Below are 22,124 nucleotides of genomic sequence, written 5' to 3' on the forward strand. Positions count from 1 at the left end.
CCTTTGCTGAAAACCATCTTCTGACAGAGGGCAATCTATTTGCTGCTGCTTGAGGCTCGAATCACACCTACTGCTGGTTGCACCAGTCCTGGGATGGAGCTTAGAATTTGCCCTTTTTAGCATTCTGTCACATGCATCAGTCCTCATATGCATGTGCGAAGCCAACCTAAGAACACCTTCAGGGTAGAATATGGAAATAAGGGTTAACATAAGATTGTGAGGCCTCACAGAAGGAGCACGGTCGATGACTGACTGAGGATAGGTTGGGGGTTGCATACAGTAGATGTAGGTGCATGCCTGGAAAAAAGGCCTTATTTCTTGCTCACAACCCCTGGTCAAGAATGCAGACTAGTAGAAGGGGAAGAGAATAGGTTTATCAAAGTCCCCACAAAACAAAAAATCCTTATTTGTTAATCAGTATCCCTCAACTCTCTCTTGAGTACAATGCTTGGCAAAAAGGCCTTATTTCATGCTCACGACCCCTGGTCAAGCATGCAGACTAGTAAGGGGAGAGAACTGGTCTATGAGACCACCCCCCTCCCCAAACCCAAAAACTTGTTAATCAGTATCCCTCAACCCTCTCTTGAGCAAAATGCATCCCACAGGTGACCTGTTGGCTCTGACATTAAAATCGGAGCTAAGGTTTAAAAGTGAAATTTTTTTCCTGCAGAATGAAATTTTCAAGTTTCTTTGCAGACGTGCATGGTTGAATTGCATTTGAGGAAAAGGCCCATCATGGACAGCAAAGATCCCAAATGATCAAGCTGGATCAAGATCTCAAGATAGACCAAGAACGATGCGAGCTTGTACTGAAGAAGGGTTGGGTTCACTACACACACACAAGTCTCTTCAAAAATAGCCAATTCTTCTACAAGAGTTAAGAAAGTGAATGTGCTAAAGCTATCTCAATCCACTCACAGCAAGATAGGTTAAGTTAGAACTTTTTTTGAGCACAAAGCGATCTGGAACTCCCCTGGTGTCTACCGCTCCCCTTTGCCTTCCATCCCCCCCTCCCTCCTGTGCACTCTGTGCACCTGTGCCTTTGCCCCCTCCTCCTGAACCCCGCCTTCCAGCCCTTTGCGCCTCAGCTGCCGGCAGCCCTCCCTCTGTTCCACCTGCACCTTCGCCCTCACCCACCTCCTTCCCTCTCTGCCACCTGCTTCCAGCCTTCCACCTTCCTGCTCCCCCCCCCCACCGGGCCCTTTCTCGCCCGCCTCTTCATGCCACCTGCATCAGCACGCCCTTCTCTCTTCCGCCGCCCGCCAGTCCTCCAGCAGCCCTTTTTTGCCTTAGTCCTTCTACGCCTCTGCCCTTCCCCATCCTTTGTACCCGGTCCTTCCCCCGCCTTCTCAGCAGTTTCCAGCGTCCAGTAGCAGTTCTTTCGGCGGGCCGCGGGAGTCACCTTCACCCCTTCAGGTCGACTCGTCACTCCATGGCAGTCGCTCCATCATCCCAGACCGAGGTGACACTCCTTGCCATTTTTCCGAAGCAGACCTTCAGCTCTTGGTTTCTACAGTATCCTCACTTGTGGCTTATTCTCTACTATGCAAGATTGCCAAGAAAACCGCCCACCAGCGCGTGGACAGATTCAAGATTCACTCCAAGCAGCCCTCATTGGCAAGCCTGGAAAAAACACCGACATACATTTTCTTGGGCACGGCTACTCCCAGGCGGAGTTTGATTCACCCAAGGCAACTGATCGAGAGTGCCACAGCAATAAGCAGCGCTCACGTGTTTTTCGCTTGATGGCACCATGGTTTCGACCCCCGCATCCGACCCCCTCACAGGTGCATCTGGCCTCCTCATCACAGTCTACTTACCAGGACTCTGAAAGGAGTATCTCCTCCTCCTTAGAATCAATTGGCCAATTGATTGGACAAGTTCTCAAGACCCCCCCCCCCCCCCAAGACTGCCACTTCTGTGGTCGCTTGGGCAGCAGGGATACCCACCATTCGGGTTTGCAATGTGCATAGCCTCTCCAGAGGCTCTTCCCCAATTCATTGTGCTCCCCAGCCTTGAGGGCGACCCAATTACACAGCAGGTTGAGTATTCAAGCCTCCCCGGACAGTGCTTCATATGCAAACAAATGGGACACCTAGCTAGAGCTTGTCCTCGACGTCAGACTTGTAGAGACAATGTCCTTCACACTCAACCCCAGCCCAAAGACTCTCTTGGAGAGGAGGAGACAGGTGGTCAAGCCCTCCCTCTCCCCAGCCAAGTGTGCAAGAGACTTGCCAACTTCACCAGACGACTAGTCATCCACCACCAGAGCAATAGACTCGGCATGGCAAGGATGCTGACCACACTCGCAACCAGCCCCCAATCCAACGGGCGCTGTCACGCCGCCCTCCCCCACAAAGGCGCCTTTGGACGAAGAGCCATGCAAGTGAGCCCCATGAGGCAACGGTACCTATTGGTAACCATTATAAGCATTTAGCACAGGACCAGTGTAATTCCCCCGGTCGGGGTTGAGCACAATCTTGACACACACTTAAACTATTAATGCTCGTAAACAAAATGAATTGGCACAACACAAAACAAGATAGCAATGCTAAAAATTTAAATGACACTGCAATAGGGCTAGAAAGGGCCGACCCCATTGTAATATCAATAAATTTTACATACAAGCTTCATTGGGCAATGCTTGGTAGATTTCCAACAAGATTCATGCATTTCGAACAAGAAGTGCCGTACTAGAGGTTGAATCCACAGTTTCTACCGTGTAGGACCTCACTTCCCAATCCTTGGTATCTTGCCACAAGCAGATATGCTCCATTGGCATCCATACACATGCAAGTGTATGCTAGACCGAGACATAGAAGACCTTAATGGCCAAGAATGCAAATGTAGAGTAGGTTTAGCGAACTTAAGCAACTCTCATCCGAGAATCGGTTCCCACCATTGTTGTTATAAATAACCAAACTATTATAAATAGCCAACACATGGATTTATTAATAAAAACCTTAGCCGCACGTATTAGCCTGCTTTCTCCTAATCCGAGGACTCCCCTAACCCTACCAAATTAGGAAACTAATCTCAAGGATTAGTACAAGGTACTAAACATACTTCCCCACCTAAGACACGTCCACTCTTGAAAATAAACAAGGGAAACTCAACATCATCTAACAACGGACTCCATAATCTCGATCACGCATGTCTAATCTTTCCACTCATATATCTGTCATAGGAACTACCTAAATCTGGAGCCACTATTCCTACAACTAACTCAATGGAACTAAAGACATACCAACTCAAACCAAGGTCATGAGGAACACAACAATTCCTCAATTGAACTCCCGAGGAATTTAAAAATCTGACATTATCGGCGTTCATTTCATTGCTTTCGAAGTAGTGCCCCAGCTTGTTTTGGATGTCCTTTGGTTTTGGTTATGGGAGAGGATGCTCGATGGTGCATGGCTCATCCTCCTCCTTCTCAGGTTTAGGTTCAGCTGTGTGGGCTCTTAGGTACCCATTTATCCAGTCAGATAAGTCTCTACAAAGTTGGGAATTTCGTTGCAAAAGAGAACTTATCAGAACTCGAACCTCTAAGGACAAGAAGGCATTCTCAAGGGAAACTTAGGCTAACACCCATGCCTAGCCATAACATGTTCGGTATTATCATAGGCAGATCCTAACCAATCAAATGATCTCTAGGTACTGAACACATGGCAACGTTCCACCAGAACTGATGTATCCTCTCTGCTTCCAGACAAACGGAGGACAATCATCACGAGTAAGAACCTATCTCTGTTGAACTCTTAACTGCCTGATAGTACCAGAATCGTGTCCCAAGTCAACTCACTATGTCAAGGTAATCAAGCTGCAACCCCATTTGTGGGTTCTGAACTTGTAATGTAGCCTATGGCTGTTTGATCGTAGCTAATAGAAGGATCTTTTCTCCGGAAAGAAAAAAGATAGGTGAAGTTACAAACTCCCAAAGAATCTAAAGTATATCTAGTGCTTCATGTATCAGCTCCTTAAGCAGAAAACTGGGTGACGAGGATAACCTAGTAGGTGTTGAATCGATTGAAACCCCTAGTCTTTCACATGAACCACATAGGTATTTGAATACTAAAAGCAGGCATAATTGGCATTCAGAGTACAAAGAAGGTCTGGTCAAATGGAACGGCACATCAACAGAAAGTTCGACTTTGAAGAAAATAATCAGATTTAGAGGGCTAAGCAATTGGCTGAGGTGGCCAATGCAAAAAGAGGAATGCTTAGGGGAGTCCCTAGACATTGATTGAGGTACGTAAAGGTGAAATACCAAAGGGGTTAGTTGCCTTAAAATATAGGAGGGCCACATTACAACTACTAGGCAAGAGAAGACTTGGTCTATACATCAAATAGAACCCTCTGGAAGAAATTATGAGGAAGAGAGGGAAGAGAGGAAAATAAGGCCCGGTTCACAAATATGAATGGCAGTCCTGAATTCCCCATTCGTGACTGGGCCAGCTCATCTCTATGGATGCCCTAGCATTCACAAAGGGAGCAGGTCCAGCTCATGGACAATTTTGCTGCTTCTGTGTCCTACATATTGAGGCCAACCAAGCTTGGGCATCCAATCATATTTTATGACTACTACTCCGACTGCCATCCAAAGTATCCCACCAACCCGTTACCCAAGGCAGTTGACATGCTTGGTGTTGAACGATGGAGACAGTAGCCGGAAGGAAATGACCAGTCTCTCACACCAAATAGCTGGAACCTCCTTGGCCCAGCAGTCTGTGAGTGGGCACTGGGACAGAAAGGTACTCAGAGGTGACAGATCAGCCATCAGCCATGTCCGCCTGCCCGTTTATGAACCATGCATAAGGATGAGTGATGGCTGGGAGGTGAATTAAGAAGAAAGCCCAGTGAATTAAGAAGAAAGCCCTCTATTCTATTTGTGAACTGGTTGGTACTATTGATGGCTGAGATGAGAGTTTGAAGTATAGAGAAGTATTTGCAAGAATTTTTACATAATGTTTGTGTTTAACAAAACAAGAAGAGAAATTCAAGTTTGGGCTTCAATAGTCCTACTTAGAGCAGCTATAAGTTCACTGGCAGAAGGATCTCCAAAATCAGGCTGTAGTGATTTCTGTACACTTGCAAGATATCTGCACATCAAATACACAAAAACAGTTAGTTAATGCATTTGCACATAAAATCTCCTTACAAAAATTTATAAAATCAAGAATATAAGTATTGAGTTTGAAACGGGATCCACACTTTTTGAATAGGTTTGTAGCAGCTTTGGTGAGCCGCTTCTCCCCCATTGGAAAGATAGCTCGAAAAGTGGAAGCTGATTGGGCAAAGTCAGCCAGAAACTCCTGCTAGAGACGGAAGAACTAATGCTTAGAACAACATGCTAGTTCCACCATTCACAGGCTCATCTCCTAGACAGAGTTCCTCCCACCCCCCACCCTCACCCCCTGCCTCTCTTCTTTCTCTCTTTATTTCCTTTTACCCTTCCTTGGCAGCTGCATTTATAGCCGATATGGATTCCAAGGAGAGGAGGTTCCCTCCAAAAGAGACTAAATTAATTTGAGAAGGCATCAACAAACAAGATTGGACACATTACCAACCTTATTGAGAATCTCCATTAGTTTCTTTGGTGACTGATAGTCAGACTCGTTATCCACATCTACAACAGAAGCATCACTTGAGTTCTTTGATAAGCTTGCTACTCCTTCAAGAGCTGCAATAAGCCGTTCCAGATCTCCTGCCAAATGTTTCTCCATGATCTTTTCAACCTGAAAGGTAAAATGATGCGCTTGTTTGCCCCTAAGAATCACCTCTCATTCATTAGAAAAACAACACAGATTCTTTGTTCAGAAAAGCAAAAATATCTTGGTCCCTGCATAATGACTTCACATTTTTAAAAAAAACATCACACGTCATAACAAGGGCACACCGGATGGTTTAGATCCTGGAGTAATCCAACAGCTTCTGAACGGCTATGCACAGGCTCTGAATCTGCCATTACACGAACCTGCATCAGAAAACCACACTTCAGTGCCTGGTGTTGCATTCCCCAAAACTGTAAACACGCATGTTGAGAAAAAAAATAAACAGGTCTCAAAAACAAGAGCATTCAATTGCTTTCATTCAAATAGATACACTTTTCAGCATGTGCTAATTGAAGGAATACAACGTAGATTAATTCCATTTAGATGCCAGACTCAAGGAGAGAAATCTCAGCTTCATAAGAAGCTTGTGACTGACTTTGATGCTGTCTTGAAGGCTTTGCTCCAAGACGCCATGCCCTGCCATATCTCACATGTTGGAAATTGGCATTTTTTACATGAGATAGGGAAGTGGGGATTATCTGCCTGCAAATCCCCAATGCAAAGTCTCCCACAAGCAGTGAGAGGGTGGGCAGATTTGTGCTTTGCGAATAGGAGATGAATTCGAGGCAGGTAAATAGTTGACACATGGGGCCACAATTTAGTAGGAAGCAACAAGCTACAGGCCACCCAATTTTAGAGCAGTGTGCTCGTTGGATGCTAGCCGGCCAAGTTGATCAACATAAGCCACTAGCCATTAGGACCAACTGCCAATGTCACATGCATTAGCTCCAACACTTCGATGCATGTGCCATGCTAGGGCTATTAATTCGGGTTAGGGTTCAACAAAGGAATCAGTAAGCCCTTATTTATACAAGGGCAGAAGAGGCTATCAACCTATCAAAATAAACAACTGCAAATGCAAATAAAGAAATTTATTGCAAGTAGGCCAACCATTTTGCAGTTTCAACATATAATCACCCTCTCCCCAACCTTTTATGGATCGTTTAAAGCAGCCAGCCAAACCTAAAGAGACAAAAAGGTATCAGATCCAGCCATCAGAAGCAATCATTGATGATCAGTCTAGGGCTTCCCCAATACTAGCAGTGTCTGCAGGAGGTTTCCTTGCTCCATTCACAGGCCAAGATCTTGGAGCACAAGAGCTAAGCATGCAGTTCACTGGTAATTTTGTAAGCTTTTAGCAGTTCAAAACATACAGTGCTCTAGATAAGTTTAAAGATGAATGCTTCTGTACACTGTACCCTAACAAAGGTATTAGAACAAGTTTCTCTCTGAAGTACCAGATCAAGTATCGGATAGCTATTTTTCACCTAGATCTTGTTTTTGGAAGTTTATGGTCCTGTTGCAATGTCATCTGGATTTCTCAATTCAGCAGACCACAGTTTGTTCTGCTTCATCATTGCTGCAAGTGATGGAGATGAAGTGGCAGCATAGCAAAGACATGCAAGAGTATCTGCAACCCAACTAGATCATGCCAAACAAGCCCAACTAGGTCATGCTCAATGAGCATTTGAAGCTCGACAAGAAGCTTCAATGTTAACCTGATTTGCAAGTGCAGCTAGAATTGACAGGGAGCAACAGGGTTGTTTTTATACCCAACCCAAACTTGTCAAAAGATACATGGAGGGTTTAAAGGTATAGAAATTTTCAAGAAAATTGGTGTTTGGACCAATAACAAAAGGAGCTGCCTCTGTAGTGTCACAGCCCACAGTTGGGAGCAACACCAACAAAATTCCACAGCAGCAATATACAATAGGATAGGTTGAGAGAATCATCATTTCTTTCAATTGTACAAGGAACGTAAAAACAGAAACAAACTGAAATGAAAACTTGCACACACACGCCAATGAGGTGATAGCTCAAGTGGTAGAGATGTTTGTCTAGGACCAGGAGGTCCTGGGTTCAAAACCCCACATGGTGCTTCCTTGGCGGCATCGCCTACGGGCAGATAAAAAGCACCTACGGGCGGTGAAAAATGGTATCTACAAGAGGATCTTGGGCCCAAGGCCAGTCGGGAGGGAAAAAAACTTGCACACACACACAACACCGACACTTATCCCAGTGACAGTGACACCTCTTCCCCTTGCAGATTATTTGCTTTAACACCTTTGACTGTTGCTGCTGGCTGCTGCAGAGGCCCAAATGTTGAAAGAAGCAGAATGCAAGGCCTAGATCTACTTCTATTCAAGTAAATGCCCCAGTTTAAGCATGCCCAGCACCCTGCCCTTTTAGAGAAGTACTTGGGGCATGCCATCAAAGAGGGATAAACTTTTTTTTAGCTTGCACATGGTTATCTTGTGACCAATCCAATAACTATGCAGGCACAATGCTTAACAGGGGTCTGATTGGCCTGTGGCAACAGGCCAACCGATCAACCATTACAGTGGGCCCTCTACCTGGTTGTCTGCTCTTGCCTCAATATATTGACAGCTTACCCTGGCAGAGGCTTCCCCCTTTATCCTGCTTATTGGCTGAAGCATGTTATATGTCAATTGGCACTGTGTGAACTGAGGTGACTTTGCTTTGTGTCAGTCATACCCACATGGACTGCAACCGCCTTTGCGATGGGTACCCTTGGACCCCTTTTGAACTGATGGAAACTAAGCTTCTCAGAACAAGCATTTTTAAAACCATGTGTCATGAACTACGGTTGTGGTTTAGTTGTGTGACAAGAGAAGACTTATGTAGTTTTGCTTAAACACAGCAAATCCTCATCGCATGGATGTGTAAATTGCTATATAGACAGCTCAAAGACAGAACACAAAGTGGCTGGACAACAACTGGAACTTGAGAAAGTAGCTGGACAAATGACAAGCTGAATTCTTTCTCTAGCAGGTGTATTGAAGACTTAGAGACTGACTGCTACTCTTGCTGCAGCTCTCGAGGATGAAGAGAATGCGGGGAGTACCTATTAGAAAACATGGCCATTGGCTGCTCTAAGGCAGGCTGACCAGCCCACACTCGTACATGAGGAGATAGGGGCTCGCTGAAACTGGATGGCTGTTTTGAGGATGCATTAGGGTCTGTAAGTAGGACTCATCCCTCCCATCAAGTTTGTAAGCGGCAGAGTGTGCCTGGGCTGTAAACAGCTAGCACTCAGGTGTGCGCTGATAGAGTCGAGCTACATCTGTGTTTTTCCAACATCAATTTTGTACAAAAACTAGCTCAGAAAAGGATCAAGACAAGTTTTCCAATAGCTCAAAATAATCTGCAACGTAAAAAATACTACCTGCAATCGTCTTACAATTGTTGCCATCACTTCCTCGGACTCCTCTTTGCATGCTTGAAAAGATGTTTTTCCATATGCCTACCCTAAAAGAACACCACAAAACACCATTAAATAGAGACCATGCAGATTTGAAAGAGGAGCAACAAACAATCTTCAAACTTTCCATAGCCAGTATCACTGAAAGGTTCACTTGATCCTCTATTACCTTGAGTACAGGAAGAGCCCCTTTATAAAACCTCACTGCATCTGCGTATGCCTCTGACTTCAAGCATTTTCGAAGCCTTTTGGGTAGGTCGAAAACAAACTACATGGGTAGCATGCACCACAAAAGGCACAGTTCACACTAATAAGGAATGCATAGAATGTTTCATGGCCCGTACAGAACATGCAGGAGTCCCCCTCAATGTTTATAATATGATCTTTCGCTGACCTGTACTTTTCGCAAGAGGCCACGGGTTCCATTTAACTCTTCAATTCGCTCCCTCCTCTCAAATAGCGAAGCATTGACACCATCACTTTTTGTCCTTACAGCGGTCACCTGCTTGAAGGTGGGAGTCAAAAATTCGTCTGCATATCCCTTTGCTCATGCAGATACCATGCATGAAAGAAAAAGAAGGGTCCAAGTTAGATCCTTACTTTTGCAAGGAGCTGGTCCACATTCGATTCCATGCCTGTGATATTCTCCTTCATTCTGCAAGAAATTCGAAACATCAAAACTTATCATAATTCGAAGGGAATTGGAAATTGGGTTTCGTTATTTTGTTTTGAGTTGTTTTGTTTTGTTTTTTTCTTTTTTCTTTTTTCTTTTTCCTTTTTTTTTTTTTGGGGGGGGGGGGGGGGGGCATGTGCAATAGACAAAACCAAATACAACTCCCATAATTGCATTTTAACATGACTTTCTGTCAGAACCTAAATGGAACTTGCCTTCTTATGGTATCAGTGGCGCTAATGAACTTGTTATAATTCTCATACACAAGCATCTGCATGTCACTATCAAGGTTCTTAATTTCGGCTGCCGTCTCAACATGTTTTTGGAGCAGGCCCTCCAGATTTGTTCTATGCACCTGCAATTTCACAACAAAAACGTCGTTGAGCCTCAACTTACTGAGAAAGCAATCTATCTTAGGAAGAACAAGGGAGCATTCTAAAGAAGCAACTCAAATATGGACGAAGGCATATGAAAGCCAAAATCTTGGTGAAAATCCTATCATGTGATCATCCAGATATAGACATTCACAAGACTGGAATCTGTCCTAGCTTATAACTGCAATGAACATTTTCCAAAAAACCACAACCAGGGTTGTTAGAATCTTCAGAAACGTGTGAACAATACGGACTTCGAACAAGTTTCGAAAGTTTCAATCCCCAAAGGGCATGTTCTGTACACCTGTACAAATGTACATATATAGACATACATACAATATGTACACTATGTGAGGGCAAGAGGATGAAAGGACCAGATGTGCCAGAGATCAGAGCAAATCAACACAGCATGAAATGGATGAATGAATGCATGTATAATGGTGAAGTAATCCAGTACAAGAGGCCCTCTGATGTGAGGTGACTTTGAGGAGTGGATTGGCGAGAAAGCAAAGACAAAGTCGGTGTAAGAGGTCAGTCGGTGACGAAGGCTCGCATCGAGGACAGCGGTGGCACTCCGTGAGGATGTAGAGGTAGAAAGCTGCAACCTCAGAACTGAAGTAGATGCAGGTGTGCTGCTGAATGCTGATGGAGCAAAACGCTACAGGAGTAGAGCCGATGATGGAGATGTGTGCGTAGATCAGCTGGGCTTCTACTGTGGTAGAGCTGACGGCTGAAAGTGATGTGCAAGGCTGAAAACGCTGCTGAATGTGTTGATGAACGTTCAGTTGGTGTAGACGATGATCAATATGAGCACCAACAAAATCCCATGATCCTCTTTCACAGAGAGGATGCCTCAATTGGACTGTTCTTGAAATTCCAGCTGGTCAAGTAAAAGTGTATCTTCTCATACCAAGCTCCACGAGCTTGTTTGAGACCATAAACATATTTTGCCTTCTTAAACAAGTACGACAAATAAAACCAATGGGCTGATTTACATAAACTTATTCATGCAAATCGCCATCGAGAAAAGCTATTTTAATGTCCAACTCATACACTTTCCATCCATGATGGGCAGCCAATGCAACAACACAACGAATAGTGGTCATACGAGAAGTGGGGGCAAAAGTTTCATCATAATCTATGCCTTTCTATTGGGCAAGCCTTTGTGAGACCCCCTATGAAAAGATAAACCACAACGAAAGACTAAACTAAGGGTAGAGCGAACTCACTCGGAGCCTCCATATATCAATATTCTATCGCTCAGCAATCCAACAGCTTTGTCAACATAGCTGGACTAGAATAGACCTTGCGGTAGGAATTGAGTGTGATTCCTCCAAGTAAAAAATGTCTTCATAATTCTCACAAATAAGAGGCATCGTGCTCCCCTAGGCTCAATACGACATCTTATTCCTTGATTATGAAGGGAACGGTTCTACCTTAATTTCTCTAAAGATTCTACAATCTAAAGCTGATTCCTAGATTTTCTTGTTTAAAAATCACTTTTGGTCTTGACATTTGTTAAGGCCCCGTATTTATGAACCCACCCTACCACCCACTTTCTAGTGTTTGTTCAGCTCCTACCGAATCCGTTGGCCAAGCCTCCACCCAACCACTTAGTCCCCAGATTCGTTGATTGACGCATACAAACATAATTGAATTTGTCATTTAACTTTCACTCACACACGCTTTACAATTCAATTTTACACTTAAAAACACAATCATAATCATTTGTAAAAACAAGTCTTTATAAAAAGATATAATCATCATCCACTAAGTACTCATAGGTCCTTGAAACCGGCCTCTGGTAGAAACCAAAGTGCGGTAGACTTGCAGTCACCCAAACCAGTTGTAATCCAGCAAATAAGACAAATATATGGGAGCTAGAGTGCTCCTACACGAAAAGAAGAACGACACCAGTTGGCCCCAAAGCTTGGCGCCCCTTTCGGTATTTCTTTATTCAAATTCAATGGAAGAGTTTAAATGAGCACATCATGACCATTCATGGCTTGTATGTTTGCATGTCCAATCTACCAATCCTCTAGACCTCTTAGCATAGAGGTTACACACAGTCTTGTGCCCTAAAAACACATCTTTCATCCACGCTAGCCTGTGTAAACCCTAACTCTACATTCAACATTTGGTATCAGAGCTATGGTTCTGTTGGAAGGTTGGCGATTTCGAGCATGTGATCTATGGCTAGAAGGTGCCTTGGATTATCCCATAAGTGGAAGCATGGGAAGTTGAAGAGCCATATATAGGCTAGAGTGGCACCTTGTCATAATCATCTCCTCCGGCCGGTGTTTTGGGAGGCAGCTCACCGGGAGATGGGAGCCCGGAATCGAGCTCCGCAAGCCACCGAGGCGCGAGGGGGTCGCCCAGGACCCCACACGCCTGAGCCGCCTAGGACCACACACGCCCGCGCTCTGATACCATGTCAGAATGCACAGCGGAAGACTAACGAGGGAGGGTGTTGGAAGGTTGGCGATTTCGAGCGTGTGATCTATGGCTAGAAGGTGCCTTGGATTATCCCATAAGTGGAAGCATGGGAAGTTGAAGAGCCATATATAGGCTAGAGTGGCACCTTGTCATAATCATCTCCTCCGGCCGGTGTTTTGAGAGGCAGCTCACCGGGAGATGGGAGCCCAGTGGAGGGATGCTACAGTGCCCGTTGGGGGTGTTTGTGGAGCTCGATGGTGATGCGTCTCCTACGTGCGTTAGTCTTCCGCTGCGCATTCTGACACGTTCTCAGTGTGCCAGTCGTATATTCAAATAGGATAACTTGTCTCTTCCAGTTGCACTTAAAGGAGGAAGAAGTGCAAAACCCAAACAAATTCCTTGTAAATGAATGTTATGCAAGAACCAAAGCATGCCGTGGAATCGATAGAAAGTATTGAATAGACAAATTCTCTGCAAAAGACTCTTATGCAAAAGGGTTATCGCATAGAGTCTTATGCATAAGACTATGCAATAGACTCTATGCATAATACTAAGCAAAAGAATCTTATGCATAGAGTCCTATCCACAGTCAAGGTTTACAAAGGCTAGGGTGGATGAAAGACAGCCATGGCGCGAGTGTGTGGAGAGCTGGTGAGAGAAAGAGATGACAAAGCTCATAGTGTTGCACAACTCATCATGATTAGATTATGATGAAGTTGTGTTGTAAATCCTTCACCAAGTACAATACTATTATAGGCTTAGAGCCTCATCTTATGACTCAATCACACACACTAAAATAATGGCACATGGCACATGTGCTGACATCACTATACTACATACATACATAATATCTAGCCTGTCCAGGCTGTTCACACACATAAGCACACGTACACATTCTAAGGGGTGGTTCACATGCATTAAGCTCCAAATCCCAACAAAACCCCACTTCGGAGCAAATGTGGAGAAATGCTCGAGAATGTCTTCAGCAACGGCATCAATGATGGCCTCCAGACTGCACATTACTGGTGCCAACACCTGGAACTCCGATCAACAAGGCATGTTAAGGGAGCTCTACCACAACTAAAAAACTAAGCCCTCTCCATAGCAATAATCCCCCCCATCCTCATAACTTGCTAGGTGCAATAGCTTACACTCATGCAAGAGGTGAGGGTATGATATGGGAATGGAACCTTTTATGTGATCAAGGCCCTTTTACACACATAGAAGGGGAAAAAAACAGAATTCTGACACACTAGATTATTACATCTCATTTTGGGGGACAACCCTGGCAGAGAACCCTTAGCCCACACACACTGTAAAATTCCGCATTTTCTCATGCATGAGAACCTTCCCTTACATACATACATACACACACACACACACACACACACACACACATATATATATATAGTCAAAAATAGAGGAGGCAGCCAGCACTCTACCGGACCCCCCCATCTTATATAATAATAGTCAAAAATAGAGGAGGCAGCCAGCACTCTGCCGACCCACCCCCCGTCTTATATAATACTAGAGGAGGCGGCCAACACTATGCCAACCCACCCCCCGTCTTCTTTGCGCTGGCCACTACTGGACCCCCCTTACGTCAACGCTGGTTGGACCCCCCCCCCCTTGCACAGTGACGTTGGCTACACCGACCACTAAATCATGCTATCGCATAGACTCTCCTTATCTTCTCCTCCCCACTAGCCAGCCACGCTAGCAACCTATGGTCTCCTTGCGCAGGCCGGTGATAGCTCCTTCCCTCTCTCTCATGCACATATGCTCTAGCCACCCCCTCTTGCTACCATAAAGCCACCCTCCCCCCTCGCCTCTCTCAACAGTTCTATCCCCCAACTCTCTCAATTTATCCCCTCGCCAGCCACGCCCTCACCACTCTCTCTCTCTCTCACCCTCCTGTCCTCGCCAACCTATCTCCCACCAACCATCTCCCACCTCCACCTCTCTCCCCCTCCCTCTCCCAGCTCTCTCAATCCCCCACAACAACAGCCTCTCCCTCGCCCTTCTGTCAACCCCTCGCAGCAGTAGCCTCTCACCTCCTCTCCCACTTTCACTCCCCCCCCTCCCCCCTCCCCACGCGCTCGCCCTCTGCATGGCGCAGAGCTACCAGACCAACAACGGGTCTCGCACAACTACTGCTGACACCAACAGGTGCGTGAACTACGTGAAGAACCTGGGGAGGAGCCAGTGCTGCCTAGACCAGTGGATCAGGATGCACCAACATGTGCACCACCGGGATGGCTGCTGCCGTTGACATCTGCAGTGGACAAGGAGGTGTTAGCAGTCATCTCCTGTCTGTACATTACACACTAGGGCCTCTGTTGTGGGTGTGCCCGCCCATTAGGTGTTTCTCCATTTTTCCCCTATTTTTCCATGTATTTTTCCCCTGTTTTCTGTGGTCGTGGGGCAGGAGAATTCTGGCCGCCTATTTTCTGGTCTGGCCGACTGTGATGACCTGGCCGACTTGGATTTTCTCTGGCCGACTCCTGTTTTCTGGTCGTGAGCAATTGGGACTGTTGTCGGCCTATTTTGGGCTGGCCTTTCAGAAGCCCTGGACGATATATAGAGGGGCTGCCCCCCACACCTTAAGTATTGGGTATTGTACCGGATCTTGTATATAGAGCAGAGTTCCTACAGCTTCTCTCTCTCTTCTGCGTTTGCTTTTCTCCACACAGCTCTACGTTTTCAAGCTGGTGGTTCTCCTGCGTTTGCTCATCTTCATGTTGGTGTCTTGCTACATTGTGCTCTCAGCAGTTTGTCTCATATCCGCTGCGTATTCCGACATGGTATCAGAGCCCCAGGCGGCTTGAAGGTTGGAGACTTTGGAGAGCTTGCGGGACTGCTGGTTTTTTGGTGCTGATTGGAGATCTCTTGGGCTGTTCGGGACTTGGAGATCGGGTAGAAGGCGGCCATCACCTTGCATATTAGTTGCAGCCTCTTCTTCATTTTTTTTCCCACCCACTCTCCCTTCACAAGACCAAAGGAACCCCCTGAGATGGCAAACTTGCTTGAGATGGCTGAGAAGCACGTGAAGATCCCTACTCTCCCCACTTTCTCGGTGGATCAACAGTTGGACGGGAACAACTACAGCATATGGAAGGTAATGATGGAGTCTATCTTGGAGTCTTATGACTTGGCTGATTTCATTGTGGTTGGTGTTCCACGGCCAGAGTTGGAGGTCGGGGAGCTTTTACCCTCTACTCGGAAAGAACGAGAGGCTTAGGCACAGTTGTGGGATCGTGTCAATGCCCCTGTGCGTTCTTTCATCTTCCTTAATTGCACACCACAGGTGATTAACCATATAAAACTTATGACGCTGGCCAGAGGGATTTGGTAGCATTTGGGTTCTCTGTATAACAGGGTATCACCCATGAAGCAAATCTCCTTGGAAGTGCAGATACGGGTGATGGATCCTGCCAAGTCTTCGACTATGTGGGAGCACATCAACAAGTTGCAGGCTCTTCAGTAGGAGGATCTTCAGGCTGGGAAGGAGATATCTTCAAAGGACATGGCCATCACTTTGTTGTCTCATCCGATCTCTCAGTACTCAGCTTTCTACTCCTCTTTGATCACCAGTGGTGGCAGGCTCAGCACCATCACATGGGAGGAGCTTGTGCCTATGGTCTTGGACGGTCTTGGACCAGGAAGAGCGTTTTTTGAACCCTCCACAGGGCGGAGGTTCTGAGGCCTTGACTGGCCAGCGGTCGTAAGGGCAAAGGGAAATCTTCACAGGAGAAGTCTTCCGAGCAAGAGCCCGACGTGGATCGTGATGCCTTGAAGGCAAAGAGAACCTGTGACAATTGTGGCGAGAAAGGCCACTATTGGAGGAAATATCCTAAGCAAAGCACTAAGCACGGTGCAAATTCCTCAGCAGTAACCATAAAGACTCCAACTTTTGTGCACTTGGAGATTATGGACACCAGCGTTTCATCTTCTTCGAGCAGGGAGGCGATCAGACCATAGTAACATGAAACGCTTCATCGTTTCGTTTCGTTTCGCCTGTTTTGGACAAAACGCAAAGGTTTCGAAATGACACTTCTTATACACACATACCAAATTTATAACATAGCCAATAGAAAGATGAAGATGCATTTTTTGGGACTGGTGGGTATGAAATTCATGATTTTGGGAGTAGGTTTTTTGGTATTAGAGAGAGAGGAGGAGGGAAGAGGAGGGGTGGACCGTGGAGGAGAAGAGAGAAAGAGGAAGAGGAGGCATGGAGGAGAAGAAGTGAAGGAGCGAAAAGGAGGAAGGAGTGGACGAGGAGAAGAGGCGGAGCAACAAGTTGCGGCCGAGAAGAAGTGTCGGATGCGTGAAGTGGCAAATGGGTGGCAAACAAAGATGGAAACAACAGCAAAAATCGCATTTGCAAAAAAAAACCTCTCGCCCGTTTTTTTGACCTCACTTTACATTTGGGCGAAACACCGTTCCGAGGGGCAGGTTCCATTTTGTTTCCAAACGTTTCGTGCCGAAAACGTTTCGTGCCGTTTCTAGAGGACAAAACGGGTTTTTATGTTACTATAGGTCAGACTCACCGCTAGGGACACTCGGGACTGGATTCTAGACAGTGGTGCTTCCATACACATGACTCCTTCCCGAGAGTTATTACAGGATCTTCGGAGGCACGCAGGTCACATCCTGATTGGTGACGAGTCCACTATCCCTATTCACAGTGAGGGCAGGTTAGAGATCGTTCCCAATAGCAAATGGAGGAAGCATTCCTTCCAGGTTCTTTTGTCCCATCTCTTGGTTCATCTATTGTCAGTGCATGAGGTTTGCAAGACTGGTGTACGGGTAGAGTTTGAGGAGCGTTTTGTTGCTCTCCGAGACAAAGCGATAGGCCACGTTGTATGGGAAGGTGGAGTGGAGAATGGATTTACAAACTCTCAACACTCTCTTATAGGTTCTCAGTTGGGTGATGTGTGGTAGTTTCTTCATGACCACTTGTATGTGGATACGTTACAGCAGCAGGCTTTCCGAGACCCGATGGTGGATGGCTTGCCAGATGATGGCAGCAGGCAAGAACACTCCAGTTCTTACATTCGTCAGTCAAAGGAGCCTTTACAGGTAAACTATGCTTTGATGTCTCGTTTCATTCGGGACGAAGAGCCTCTTGCAATTGAGGAAGCTCTTTCCTAGGGGACTAATAGGAAAGCCATGCAAGTGGCAGATGGTGACTTGCAGGAGGAGGTGGATGTTGAGCAGCCTCCAGGCTTTGAGGTTCCGGGTTCAGAGGGGGTGGTTTACAGGTTCCGGAAGACCTTGTGTGGTCTTCAGCAAGTTCCCAGGACTTGGCATACCAAAGTTACAATTGATGATCCTTGTGAGCAGGTTGATGCCTCTTTGTTTCGGAAGCGGTGTAGTTCATTGATTTGGTTGTTGAACACCAAATTGTACTTGAGCTTCCTGGTGGGGCTGTTGAGCTCATTTCTGCAGACGCCTTTCAAGACTCATTGGGGGACAGGATTGCGGATCTTGCGGTTTCTACAGCGTACGAAGGATCTTGGACTCTGCTATGATACTAGAGGGGGAACGACGGATGGAGTCAGCCTCCATGGTTGAAGTGACTCAGTTTGGGAAGGAGATCCAGACACGAGGAGATTTACATAACGCTACAGTTTTACCCTTGGCTCAAGAGTTGTTTCATAGAGCAGCAAGAGACAGCCAACTATTGCCTTGTCGTCTATAGAGATAGAGTACCGGGCCGCTTGTGGTGCTACTTGCGAGGTGGTGCGGTTGCAAAGCAAACCCTTTCCCAAACAGCAATAGGGTTGTACCAAACCATATGTCCTTCCCTATAGTCACAGCTTGCATGTAACCTCGAGAAAATTACAACCTGTTCACATGAATTCAAAGACATGCTTTCCACATGAATCCAAAGACATGCTTTCCACATGAAACCAAAGACCTGTATCTGATAAACCAAAGACTTGTATCCCAGGAACCATAGGCCTGTTTCCTCGATACCAAAGTCCTGTTTCCTCTCGAAAAACCAATGTCCTATTTCCATGACAGATATACCATCCAAGCACGGTTGCCAAAACCCGGAGAGAGAAAGATAGAGGACATGTCAACTTTCAAGCAATCCCTGAATACACATAAGTCCAAGACGAAGAGCAACAACACATCTCTTCCAAGGACATCATCCTGTGCATCTTAGCTTCATCCTCTGTATCCCAATCTTGTAAAACAAGGCCTACAATCCACGATGAGAGAGAGAACAATATCCACGCACCAAGGCCTGCAATCCACACACGCAGCCCAACAGATGTGCCACACAAAAGCACGAACGCCCATAGCACAGAGGCACGCCCAACAGTAGCCCGTGCCTGCTCTCCAGCTTGTTCCACGCTGCAGAACACTGCCCGCCTGGCTGCTTCCACACGTGCAACCGCCTGGCTGCTCGGGGGGTGCACTATATGGAAGCCCCTCCTACGACGTGCGTTCAAGGGGTATTTAAAAAACCCCTTATCTGTGAATTTTGAGCTGATAAAACTACCCCTTTTTCTTTATAGACTTACGGGTTTTTTTCCAAAGTAAAATTAAAATACCCCTCTTGTAATTGTATTTCTGTAAATTTACCCAATATTTTGGATTAAAAAAACCCCACCTAATGATCGCACGTGGTAGACTTACATTTTTTGAGGTGCACCCCCCGAGCCTGGCTATTTCCACACGTGAAGTCGCCTGGCTGTTTCCACACGTGCAGCCGCCTGCTAGCTGTTTCCATAAGCGCAGCCGCCTAGCGTAGAGAGCCTCTCACCTAACGCCCGCCTAGCTGCCCGACTGGCTGCAGCCCGCCTGGTCGCGCGTTGCGCAACCACCTGGTCACCCGTACGTGCAGCCGCCTGGCTATAGCCCGTATGCACAGCCGCACGTGGCCTACTCCAAGAAGATGCGCCCGCGTATTCCACATGAAACCAAAGACCTGTATCTGATAAACCAAAGACCTATATCCCATAAACCATAGGCCTCTTTCCTCGATACCAAAGTCTTGTTTCCTCTCGAAAAACCAATGTCCTGTTTCCATGACAGATATACCATCCAAGCACGGTTGCCAAAACCCAGAGAGAGAAAGATAGAGGACGTGTCAAGCAATCCCTGAATACACGTAAGTCCAAGACGAAGAGCAACAACACATCTCTTCCAAGGACATCATCCTGTGCATCTTAGCTTGACCTCTGTATCCCAATCTCGTAAAACAAGGCCTGCAACATGAGCGACGAGAGAGAGAACAATATCCACGCACCAGCGCCTGCAATCCACACGCAGCCCAACAGATGCGCCACACAAAAGCACAAACACCCATAGCACAGAGGTGCGCCCAACAGTAGCCCATGCGCGCTCTCCGGCCTGTTCCACGCTGCAGAACACTACCCACCTTGCTGCTTCCACACGTGAAGCCGCCTGGCTATTTCCATACACACAGCCGGTTGCTGGCTGTTTCCATAAGCGCAGCCGCCTGGCATAGAACCTGATGTCACATGCACTCTGCACTCAGTGCATGGTGACAAGATGGCTCATCATCAGAAGTGCAACAGTTGTACAGTATTAGAACCCAGTAGGATGATATTTGTCGTACGCCGTGACCCCATTGTACATCCTCAGTCCAGGATAAGTCAGGCACGAGCTACGTACGTCATTCCTCAGCCTTAGCGGGTCAGTCAATCAATCAAGTCCCTTAATCCACTTGGAGAGAATCATTCATGCATGTAGAGTCAGTAGAAGCCTTAGGGTTTGCATCAGAAAGCACTCTGCATCCTGCATAATATGCATTCATATGCCTGTGCATCATTTAGAACATCCCAGAAGCCTTAGGGAATTTACTAGGATTTATCTAGTATTTTTTCCATATTTTATAGTATTTATTTAGCATTTATTGTCATTTATAAATATGAACTTTATTAAATGACCAGCCAACTTGACCAACCTCCAATTAGTATAAATAGGCTTGCATAGGGCTTAGTTTATCATTCAGTCTTCAGTGTGCTAAGAGCTTTCCTCCTCAGCCCTAGGAGTTCCCTTGCCTTCAGCACTAGACTAGTCTCATCCAGCCCTTGGAGTGCTTGAGTTTGCTTCAGCCAGCCCTGGTTCTCCAACATCTGCAGTTCAGCAGTCCCTACAGCCATAGGCGCCTGCATTCAGCATCTATTAAGGCCCGATTCAGCATACAGTCCTGCGTTTTCTGCATGTGAACCAGCCGCCTACAGTCAGCCTGCGTTTACAGATCTGCAGCACCTCCAGTTCTGTGTTTTCTGTCTAGCAGCAGCCCTACACTCTGCGTTTCTGTCCAGCAGCAGCACAGCCTTGCGTTTCAGTCCAGCATCATCCCTACAGGTCTGCGTTTCAGTCTACAGCAGTTCTCAGCCCTGAATCATCAGTTTACATCAGTATCCAGCCTTCAGTGCATCATCTACATCTGGCCCAGCCCTCTGCTGAAGGTAAACAAGCATTTACAGCATTCTAACATAGCTTAGAACAGTCCACCATCTCCTTTTCTCAGCCTCAGGTGTGCAGCCCTTCCTCGTGCCCTTGGGAAGAGTGCATAGGCTCGAGATCAGTTCATCGAGGTGTTTCTACAGCCGTGTATAGTTCAACCAATCTCCGATCCTCCGAGATCTTGCGTTTGGCTTATCTACAGTCCACAGTCATTCTCTCTAAAGAAATAAAGCAAATACTATCTAGTTATCGAGATAGGGGGCCCTTCAGTGGGTAGTTCGGGACCCAATCTGGTGTACAGTTCTCATATATCTCTCTCATATCTCTTTAAAGTTTGAAGTATTAAAGTGGATTGCAAAACTCACGAAACTCACGATACAGAAGACGGTGTGAGCATTTGTGTGACAAGATCTTCCAATACAAAGACTTCCGCTGCATATCACATTGGTATCAGATTCAGATTGTCCACACACACCGTATCCTGGCGTGGGGGCATCCTTGGATGGTTAGATTGCGTTCTGGCACGACGACCGACTTCAGCATCATGTCTACAGAAGAGAGCACTCATCAGCCGGAAGACATCTCCCCCGAAGGAGACCATGTTCTTCCGCCTACAGCAGACACCATAGCTCTTCTTAGAGCTCAGAACCAGCTGCTCATGGAGCGTCTCCAACTCTTGGAGGCAGCAGCAGCACGTCCTTCTACACCTCCAGCAGCACCCGACTACATCTCCCTCTTCTTTCAGATGGAACAACAAAGGAGAGAGGACGAGGCCTGAAGGAAAAGAGAAAAAGCAAAAAGACGGGACTATGAGAAAGCCCAACGCAGGATTGACGAAGACCGGCGTCAGGCTGAACTCACCGCTCGGGAACACCAACGTGAGCTTGATCGAGAACGTATGTTACTCAAGCACCAACGGGAAAAGGAGGCCGTACACTTGAGGTATCAGCAGCTCTCCTCAGTCTCCCCAGTCATAGGTGTCACCAGCTAGCAGTCTGCAGTAGCATCAACCACCATCATTCGCAGTCAACCAAACTTCAGTAAGTATGATGGTAAGTGTGATCATTCATCAGTTAATCAATTTATTCATCAATTTAATGCTCATTTTCCATTAGCTAGGATCACAGACC

General features: G+C 46.3%; 1 protein-coding gene across 3 annotated transcripts in view; it reads right to left on the reverse strand.

Annotated features, from left to right (window-relative positions):
• The window catches only part of LOC147633913 (vacuolar protein sorting-associated protein 51 homolog), a 66,970-nt gene that overhangs the window by 28,091 nt on the left and 16,755 nt on the right, over positions 1-22,124 (reverse strand). For all 3 annotated transcript variants that reach the window (XM_086804979.1, XM_086804978.1, XM_086804977.1), the window contains exons 2-10: positions 9,943-10,082; positions 9,655-9,709; positions 9,449-9,556; positions 9,224-9,322; positions 9,019-9,096; positions 5,897-5,974; positions 5,568-5,735; positions 5,212-5,312; positions 5,023-5,099 (exon numbers count right to left, since the gene is read on the reverse strand). In XM_086804979.1, the coding sequence (XP_086661105.1) occupies positions 5,023-5,099; positions 5,212-5,312; positions 5,568-5,735; positions 5,897-5,974; positions 9,019-9,096; positions 9,224-9,322; positions 9,449-9,556; positions 9,655-9,709; positions 9,943-10,082 (904 nt within the window). The remainder of the gene's footprint in view (positions 1-5,022; positions 5,100-5,211; positions 5,313-5,567; positions 5,736-5,896; positions 5,975-9,018; positions 9,097-9,223; positions 9,323-9,448; positions 9,557-9,654; positions 9,710-9,942; positions 10,083-22,124) is intronic.

This window comes from Cibotium barometz, chromosome 11 (assembly GCF_041138505.1).
Source record: "Cibotium barometz isolate CiBa-2024 chromosome 11, ASM4113850v1, whole genome shotgun sequence".
NCBI lineage: Eukaryota > Viridiplantae > Streptophyta > Polypodiopsida > Cyatheales > Cibotiaceae > Cibotium > Cibotium barometz.